Source organism: Pagrus major, chromosome 23 (genome assembly GCF_040436345.1).
Source record: "Pagrus major chromosome 23, Pma_NU_1.0".
NCBI lineage: Eukaryota > Metazoa > Chordata > Actinopteri > Spariformes > Sparidae > Pagrus > Pagrus major.
Window position 1 is genome coordinate 7327968 of NC_133237.1, and position 9932 is coordinate 7337899.

Sequence of the window (9932 nt, forward strand, 5' to 3'; positions counted from 1 at the left end):
TTCCTGACCCTGCCCTAAAAGAGGGACAGTAAGATCATTTGAACCCTTTTGTTTTAGGCTCTGAATGTGTTGGATGGAAGCATTGTGAAAACATGTATCTTATAAACAAGAATAAATTGAATATGTTGAGATGTGTATATGAAAATAAAGAATATATTCATTACAAAAAGGGAGAGCGTAATTGCAAATCAATGTCTTCGGTTCCTTTTTACAAATCAGTCATAAAGTGTCCAGTGGGTAGTGTTTGTGGTGACAGCAGCATCTAAAGTGTAATTTATGCCCATGCATCCTGCTTCCTAACCCCCAAAACATCAGGCCAGGCCCTTTTTTTTCAAGTTTTATCTGAAGAACCAGAGAAACCACACTCTGCCATTGTCCTCCACGACAATATAGATTTCCTCATCCTCCTCTTCCTGCCACCTTGGTCAGTACGACACAGCTACCTTCCCTGTGCAGGGCCTCTAAATGCTTTCAAACTGAACTTGGGCTGGAGTTTTTAAGTGTCACTTAACTGGCTGATGTGGAGCTGAAGTAAACTAAACAAACTGAAAGGTGTTGTCGTCATCTGTAGCTGGATGTCGTCATATGCCTGAAATGCAGCTCTTCTTTACATCAGCACCTACTTCACTGGGATCATGCTGTCTTGTCCCCTCTCATGTGATGTAAAGTTGCGCTTTATTGCATTTAAACTGACGGGGATGGGCCGCTACGCCCCCCTGGCCCACTTATCATGGGTGAAGAAACAGGGACGTCTGCAGCTCAGATAATGCTGGTCGAACGAAGAAAACATGTGAGTGCAGCGAGTAGATAAGAAACCGTTTAGCTCTGCTGCTTAGGTGTGTGAGTACTACGTGGTTTCCGTTACTTGGGCACATGCAGGGATTAAAGTGGCCCGGGGCCAGCCAGGGGCCGGGCTCCGCCTCCACCTCCTTGAAATCGCATCCTGAAAGGGTCAGCTTCAGCTCCTGGCTGTGAGCTACAGTTCATCCACGAGACAGGTGCTCAGGACAAAGCTATTAAGCAAAAAATAATAACATGATTACTTTTATCTATCTATCTATCTATCTATCTATCTATCTATCTATCTATCTATCTATCTATCTATCTATCTATCTATCTATCTATCTATCTATCTATCTATCTATCTATCTATCTATCTATCTATCTATCTATCTATCTATCCATCCATCCATCCATCCATCCATCCATCCATCCATCCATCCATCCATCCATCCGTCCAATCGACCTTCGTGCGCTTTTACGCACGGCACATGTCCACCGCTCACTTCCTCACTCACCACAGCTGCAGGAACAAGCAGTAAACATCAATGAGCGCGTGACTCCCGCCCATCAACAACAGCGTCAAAACTCTAGTAGTAAGACTAACCTTGCTCCGCCTCTCCTCCCCTCACTTTTGGAGAAAGTAAACAGCTCGGATGTACACACCTTATCGCTCGCAAGCAGGCGCGTAAGTGCCTTGCGCTATCCGTGGTATCTAAACAACAAAACAAGCAACCCCGCCAGAGAGCTGCAGCAGATGCGTTTGAGGCAGGTTGTTCTCTCGGTATGCAGGCGGACAACAGAAGGCCAAAGTCTGTCTGTTCACAGAGAAGACAAAAGGATGATATGTGATCACCTGAGACGATTGCTGGCACTTCACGTGATTTTCTGCGCCATGCGAACACCTTCCATCGTCCAGGGCGCACGAGATTTCGAAAATAAAGGTAGGATAACATTTTTGACGGCCTATTGTTACCTACAGTGCCAGCAAAACAGAAACACTTAGAGTAAAATAAGTGGAGAAGTTGGGTAGATTTTTAAAAAATAAGCTCATATAATGAGTATCACACTTGTCTGTCACCCCCCTCACTCCACCTCGTCAGTGTCTATGATGCTGAAAGAGGAACCAGAAAACCCCAAATGCTTTGCTGAAGGCAGGAAAGACTTCACGTGCTTCTGGGAGGAAGATGAGGAGAGGGCCGGCTCTGTGGACCAGTACTCCTTCACATACACCTACCAGTAGGTCACATCCAGTTTGGGACAGTGTATAAGCCGTGTGGTGCCTGTAATGATAGTGTGGGCCTTTAACAGGTCCAAAGCTGACAATTTTTCTTTGTTCTTCTTCTTTTTTCATTGCAATAGGCTAGAAATGAAACCATTTAAGAGTTCATAAACCAGGGTGATTGTATAAGTAATTTAAGACTCAAAAACTGTTTAACAGCCTGTTGTAGGGGCCTGGTATTTAAGAGAAGGTCAATATATCAGTCTGAATACATAAATAATAGTACACTTCAGCATAGCCCTGTGTCAGAATTCCTAGTAAGTATATTCTCAGTGTTTCTGTCTTCCTCTGTCCCGAGCAGAAATGAAAACAGCAGCAGGTGCCCACTGAGAGTCCTCCGTGCAGCAGGTGGGAGGAGGCTGTTCGTCTGCCATCTGAACCGAACCCAGATGTTTGTCCAAATGGACATCCAGGTCGATCGAGATGGAAGACAGATCCACCATCGCAGCCTTCTCGTCGAGCTTGTCTGTAAGTGCAAACTGTGCCACTGCTTCCACTAAGCAGTGATGAGTGCATCAATTGCCTCTAAATTTCCCACCTTTTTTTTTAAAGCTGATATAATTGATCATTTTATTTCTGACAATGGATCTAGTTGTGAAAGTGGTTGCTTGTAGTAACAAACTTATAGAGAATTATCACCCGACTGCAGTTCCCCTCGTTCTAGTGTCTTTGAGTGTACAGTTTTGGTTTTACGGGCTCACAACCTGTTTTTGTTCAGTCACACAGCTCAGATGTTGTTTTCTGCCGCAACAGGCAACTGTTCCCATTAAAGAGCTCTAAAAAACAATGGTACACTACCTGTGCAGCTGTGTGTTCACAAGACCAACTTGAAAGATGGCAAATGTAAAATGTTGCGTTTACGGCTTGTTTTCGCTGCTCTCAAATGCCCCAAAAATTTGTTATTGCAGACAGAGTTTTCTAAAGGACTGATCTTATCTCAACTTCCCTCCTAACAAGCTGCCTCCTGTCTCTCTGCATTGCAGTTCTTCTGGACCCTCCGGCCAACGTGACAGTGAGCAGCACGGGCCAGCAAGGCCAGCTGAATGTCAGTTGGGTGCCTCCACCGCTCAAGTACATGGACGACAGCATGATGTACGAGGTCAGCTACACCACAGCGGACAGCCACGTGGGGCAGGTATGACGGTTATCTTAATGTCCTGCATGACCTCAGTGATATGTTAGAGGCTGTATAAAGCTTTAAGCAGCAGGATAGTCGAAGGCTAGGTGCACACACGGACCCATATTGATGAGTTGAGGACTGTTTTGCAGGTAGAGGAGGCACGAGCCAGCTCAGAGTTGATCCTGAGAGGCCTGCAGCCAGGTACGAAGTATAAAGTGCGAGTCCGTGTAAAACTGGATGGGATTAGCTACAACGGCTATTGGAGTGCCTGGAGTGACCCGGTGATCATGGAAACACTGCCTGCACGTGAGTATTCATTCACATAAGTTATATGAAGATGTGTCATATATTCCCAGCAGCACAGGTTTGTCTTGGAAGGGAATATGTAGTCTGACATTCTCACTGTATGTAGTTAGATTACTTTTGCTTAGTTTGTTCCCAATGGTTTGCATTGACTGTCATTGGATCATTCTGTGCCTCCACCAGAACTTGATCTTCTCATCGTGTCCCTGACTCTCATCATCTCTTTCGTCCTCATTGGGCTGTCTCTCACTATACTCCTATCCCATCGCAGGTCAGTAAACCGGGAACACACGCAAAAGATCTGGTTGCCACTGTCAGAATGTCGCAGTACAGATTAACGCAAAAAAACACAAATGTCGAATTATATTTTAAGCATCTGGGCGCCTTTCAGGTTCCTTGTGAAGAAGATTTGGCCAACTATTCCGACTCCTGACAGCAAGTTTCAAGGCCTTTTTACCGTTTATGGTGGAGACTTTCAGGTAAGAACAAGACCAGTCCACAGCCTTTCTATGGGCTCTGTAGTTAACACACAAGGCTGCTTTATGCTAAATGCTAACATCAGCCTGTCACAATGACCAAGCTAGCATGCTGATGTTTAGCGGGTATAATGTTTACCATGTGGTTCACCATCTTAGTTGATTGTGTTTGCATGCTAACATTTGTTAATTAGCCTGCATATCAGTAAATTGTTTCTCTCACTCGAACAGCGACCACTTGAATTGTGAGGTCTGTTCCTTTTAACCAACTCCTTTGTTTTGTTTTTGTACAGGAGTGGTTGGGGCAGACCAACGGAGGCTTATGGCTGACTCCAGCCTTTTTCACTTCAGAAGAATGCCCTGCTCCCCTGGAAGTCCTATCAGAGTTCAGCCTTTGCCCCTCACTGACTTCCCCGCCACTGCCACCGAAGACCTCTAGAGCTTTGACCGGAAGCAGGAAGGAGGAAATGGATGTCAGGAAAGGGCTGGACGAGAGAGAGCCACTGGAAAGGGTCGATGCAGCTCTGACAGAGGGATGGAGAACCACAACACACGACCAGTGGCTGATGGACCGCTTACGGGCGTTCCACCGGAACCCCATTCCGTCCTCCCAGTCCTCTCTCCTGGAGTCTCAAGACGCCTACGTCACCCTGAATGCCAACAACCGCAGTGAAGACGATCACCTGGATGACATCCTCGAGGAGGCCTTACCCCTTGAGGTGCTTTTTGCCTCCAGAAAAACAGTGTTGTGTGAATCTCACTCTGACCTGGGATCCGTGCAGCAGAGCTCCGGATCGGGTCGCCTTTCGTCACAGTCCAGCTTTGAGTACCCAAACCATATCTGGATGTCCAAAGGCCCTGGGTACACCTACATGGCCGTGGCAGACTCTGGGGTCTCTATGGATTACAGCCCCATGAGCAGAGTAGAGGACATTGGAAAAGTGGTTATCTACGCCAATGAGTACAGGAACGAGATCCCTGCTCATAAAAGACCCTTCCTGTCGAGGCAGCACCCTGTCAATGATGACGGCTGAGAAGGAACTAAGCTGGACAGGCTGCACATGGACTGAGCCTTGAAGCAGGCTCTGTGAAGGGTATTTGGATATTCACCAAAAGCTACATAGCCTCTCTTTAACAGTAAGAGAGGTGTAACAAGGATTTGGAAGCTGACTGATACAAAGGTGTAAGCTAAAGGACTCAGGAGGAAGAGTCCACACATCATTTCTACTTTATCCAATCCATCCCTGGTCTGTACAGGACAATACCATTACATGGAAATGACAGCTGGTATTCAATGCAAAGGTCTGCATGCTGATCTGTGAGTATCCTATCCTGTGGATCAGATCAAGGTGTTATTATTCAAGTTCCAGAGTGCTTTTATAATGATTTATTCATATTTGAGCAAAGTGTACTTTGGCTATTAGGTTAAAATACAGAGCAGACCTCCTAAAATGGAAGACTGTGAACATAACTGGCCAATGCTCTTTCCCTGTCCCTCTTATATGTCTTAAAGAATAGGCTTGGTGATATTCTATATTTTTTGTATCGCCAACAAATCCCACAAAAACACAAAATCATTGATTAATTTATTTCTCTATAAGTCTTGCCTGTGTAGCCAAAGCCTTACATGGCTTATTCGTCTGTGACATACTGTAGAACTTTTTGCTTAGCAGCTCTGTGATGCATTCATGTCACATCAGTTACCTTAATTACGACGGTCTGACTTGTAAGCAGAGTTCCTGTCAACGTCCAGGTTGTAATTTGTGGCTAGGAAGCTGATTTTTTTGAAAGTTCTGATATATCCAACTTGTAACTGAAAAACAAGTATGGATGCCTCACATTAGCATTTGGCAGGCATGTTTACCATGTTCACCATCTTACTTTTTACCTTTGCAGCTAACAGTGTTAGCATTCTAACATTTGCTAATCAGATGCGATCATGGTGGTAGATTAAACACTTCATCCTTGGACGACAAAATGTCAGGACAAACCAATAAATAACTCCTGACATATTTCAGCCTGTACCAAAGTGGCAGACTGGCTGAACAACACTGCCATCTGTAGAGCCAAGCAACTAACAACATGCCAATGAGTCAACCATTGTGACATGTTCCTTTATTGTGATGAACATAGGTACAGGGGCTTATTTATTTAGTGTCAAACTTACAGGCCAATTACTACTTTTTGACTAATATTTGCTAAAAACTACAGCGCCCACTGGAGTATGATATAGAATATTGCCAATCTTATCCTTTAAAATTCCCTCAAATTTAAATCAAACAGCTTTCACTGGAACCCTACAGCATTATGTCAATGTCATTTCCAAATGTGAAGAAACTCACTGTACTTGTAAATAATATCATGATGCTTTTTGTATTTTATCACGTGTTTCAGAGGACAACTATATCAGTAAGATGTTGCCATTTCCCAAACGCATAGTCCAGGAACAAATAAATAAAATGAATACTACTGTAGGCTTCATAGGAAGGTTTTAAGGCAGTACTAACTGTTGTTGTTAATAAGTCTCTGACTTGTCATGCCTAAGTTGTGTTTTTAGCCACTGCTGCCATCTAAAGAGCAGAGCATTTGAAGTGTGTCCGAACCTTCACACCTCTATTCAAAACATTTACATTCATTGCAGTTTTAAAGTCAAACTGAAACATGTATTTATATTGTTCATGCTTGCCTGCTTTTGTGTCTTAGGAAAAATATCTTGTGACTAAAGTTGTTTTATATAACTACATTTCTATACGATGATGACGATATATTTTTGAAAAAAATGTGTGACTCAAAAAGAAAATAAAGTTTTAAAGATCAAAACCCACAACTGCCGTCTCTTACAAATTGTTGCGTGTTTTTTCAAAACTAATTCATGATTTATCAAAGATGACAAGAGTAAAACTTGTACTTTGTATATTTTCTGATTTGTAAAATAATTTAACTGTAATATCAGCCACTAGTCCAACATCTCACACATGTAAATCACTGATTCCTTCCTGGTATCCCTCAAAGGGTTACAACATAAAACTAAGAAGTCATGAGATGATTAAGGGCTTGAGAAAGAAGAAAACACATTAATATGGTATACAAAATATATTTATTTTTAACATACAGCGTAGATTTCTGACCTTTCTTTTTTGTCTTTTAAGGGGGATCGCAAGTCAACTTTGCAATGTTTAAGATATTACTCATGTGTTTGACAAAGCTTTATGTCATTCAACAATTATACTAAAATGTTGTGCATCTACAACCACTTTGTTCCTGTTAACTCACAGATAACATCATGCTGCATCACAGATAAGACAACAAGTTAGACTGGTTTTATCATTTAATATCAGATCTGCTTTACTTAAAAAATGAAGTGTAACATTGACAAAGGCCCTCTTTATTGTAGTGCGTCTCCTCAACACCGCATGTGCTTAACTCTTTAAAGATAAAGGTCCAGTGCGTAGGGTTGAGAGGGATTTAGGGGCAGAGATATAAAGTAATGTTCATAATTATGTTTTTCATTAGTGTATAATCACCTGAAACTAAGAATCTGATGCCTTTGAATGAGCCTTTCATATCCACAGGGAGGGAGTTGATCCTCTTCCACGGAGTCCGACATGTTTCTACAGTAGCCCAGAATGGACAAACAAACACTGGCTCTAGAGAGGGCCTTTTGCATTTTTAACGGCCACGATATGGGAGGGTGAGAGAAAGGGTGTCCAGCTGGTTGCAATCTGCAAACTCACCACTAGATGTAACTAAATCCTACACACTGGACCCTTTAAACCAAGCAGAGCTAAAAAAAATAGCATTTTGCTGAACGAAACTCCAAACTGACTTGACTTTCAGTTACTTCCTCAGTATTTGATAAAGACATTGTCAAACCATCTTAAACTCCATTAAACCATCAGGGAAAATTAACAGCTGCCACTCTTGGGCTACACCTGGCCTGTCCTCACACTCTTTGGTACTAGAGGCCCTTGTGATGCCTGACCCAGAAAGGTAAATGTTCCACACCTCCTGGAGTCCAGCTGCTGCAGCTTCATAGCTTCTGTCTCGGTCCAGAGTACATCGTACCTGGAAATAACGATCAAGAACATCAAGGATGGGATCTGTGGTGAAGGCATCCCCACTAGCATTCACAGTGTCCACTTCTGACTGAAAAGAGACGATGAGACGGCAGGGAGCCGAGCTCGAGGAGCGCTGTTTCAGGAGTTGTGTGAGAAAGGCAGAACTGTCGCACAGCAGCGCAGACAGGTGTGCTGCACAGGACTGCTCTCCTGGGTGAAATCCACTGTGGCTGACACCTCCAGGACCACACAGGTAGGCCTCCAGCCTGTCCACTATGATCAGTGAGGGAGGTGAGGGAGATGTGTTGGTGGATTCATGAAGGCTGGCAACCTGCTGCAGCAGTTCCTCCACTGTCCGGGGATAGGAAAACTTGATTTTCTTTAAAAAGAAAAGAAAGAAAGAAAGAAAGAAAGAACTTAAACTAACACAGAAAAGTAGAATGAGTCTATGAAATGTCAAAGATTAGCGGGAAATGCTCATCACAATTTCTCAGAAAGCCACGTCATCAATCCAAAAAAATATAAGTAGTTCACTATCACAAAGGCTCAAACTAGTCAAGCACCACTGCTATCCTCTGGTTTCTACTTAGTGTGGTCTCATCTGATGTACCGTGATAAGAAAGGTTCAGAAATGTTTCTTAATTAGCCAACTAACTGACAACAATGTTTTGTCAATAGATACTTTCAAGTTATTTATCAAGCAAAATGCTAAAAATTGTGCTTGTCTCATGCTCTGAAAATTTGTGGAACTGAACTTTTTATCCATTTTTTTCAGTAAACAACAATTTTCCTAACTTACTTTTTTAAATAATACAAAATAATATGTCCAATGTATAAGAACAACACTTGCGCTTGTGTGAGTGATATATTTAATGATATATCGGTAGATTTTCATCATCATTTTATAGGGCTGAAGCTGGCTTTATATTTGTTGGGTTGCCAGGTAAAATGGCAAATTCTCTCTTGCTGGTGAGTCATTAAAATTAAAGTCATTGATAAATGTTCGTGATTTAGCCATTAAATCCACATGTACAGTTACAAATACTGGTAAGTGACTGAAAAAGGGTTTTTAGTTACCAAAATCAAAAAAGTGTTGAGCTGAAAACTTTGATGAAAATGTAATAAATTGTGGTCCAAATATCCTGCAGCTCAAGCTACTTGATGCTTGCTGCTTTATCTAGAAATCATTAGTAAATGATTCATTAACCATGAATAAATCCAACAGTTACGACGTAAAAGCTCTTTAAACGGGTGACTTGTTAAGAGGTGAAATATATGATGCACAGACAGGAAAGTGGTCTCTACCTTTAGACTCTCCGGGCTCAGGTTGGGAACACATTTCTGCAGAGACACAGGAAGGCTTTGAATTTGTGTTTGGGTGAAGAACATCACTTTTATCCCCATCTCGGAGGCAGCTGTCACGGCCGCCAGCAGCAGCACGGAGCGGCTGATGCTGTGGTCCCCGAGCACCAGCGTGCTGCATGTCGGAGGCGATGGAGCAGATGGAGCAGTGGCCTGGAGGTCCTTCGTCACATCCGTTTGTGACATGAAAGTCCTGAACACAAGTGTTAAAATGTCTGTCATGACTAACGCTGCGATGCCTCACACTTTGCTGTGCTTGTGTCGTCTAATAATGCTGTTCACGCTGAAGCTTCCCGCGTCTGTTTACATGATGCACTATGGTGTTCGTGCTGGTGCGTTCCGTGGGGAAACGCGTTTTGCACTGTACCGTTCCGCTGCGGTTCTCGGTGTACACACTGGTTATTTCTATAACGGGCATTTTGATAGAAATGTGGCCATGTGGTGCATGACTGTGTTCATGAATGTTTCGGCAAAGTTTACAAACCCATGGCGTGGGAACACGAACAAAAAAAAGGAGTCTGTAACAGTGCTTCCGGTTAGGTCCGACAACT

At 43.0% G+C, this 9932-nt stretch overlaps 2 protein-coding genes across 3 annotated transcripts; one reads left to right on the forward strand and one right to left on the reverse strand.

The window, feature by feature from the left end:
- Nucleotides 1-1416: 1416 nt before the first annotated feature.
- Nucleotides 1417-6785, forward strand: epor (erythropoietin receptor). The gene is made up of 8 exons (XM_073494654.1): nt 1417-1724; nt 1884-2019; nt 2364-2530; nt 3046-3197; nt 3332-3488; nt 3669-3756; nt 3877-3964; nt 4255-6785. Exons 1-8 carry the CDS (start codon nt 1538-1540, stop codon nt 4993-4995), a joined length of 1716 nt encoding a protein of 571 aa, XP_073350755.1. The 5' UTR covers nt 1417-1537; the 3' UTR covers nt 4996-6785.
- Nucleotides 6786-7041: 256 nt separating this feature from the next.
- On the reverse strand, nt 7042-9889 carry swsap1 (SWIM-type zinc finger 7 associated protein 1). Of its 2 annotated transcripts, XM_073494840.1 has the most exons (3): nt 9664-9889; nt 9325-9574; nt 7042-8398 (listed from the first exon to the last, which is right to left on the reverse strand). In XM_073494840.1, the coding sequence occupies exons 2-3, from the start codon at nt 9565-9567 to the stop codon at nt 7829-7831; spliced, it is 813 nt and encodes a 270-aa protein (XP_073350941.1). In that variant the 5' UTR covers nt 9568-9574; nt 9664-9889; the 3' UTR covers nt 7042-7828. The 2 variants fall into 2 exon arrangements, with proteins under 2 accessions (XP_073350941.1, XP_073350940.1); XM_073494839.1 differs by lacking the exon at nt 9664-9889 and having other exon boundaries at nt 9325-9657.
- Between the last annotated feature and the right edge of the window lie 43 nt (nt 9890-9932).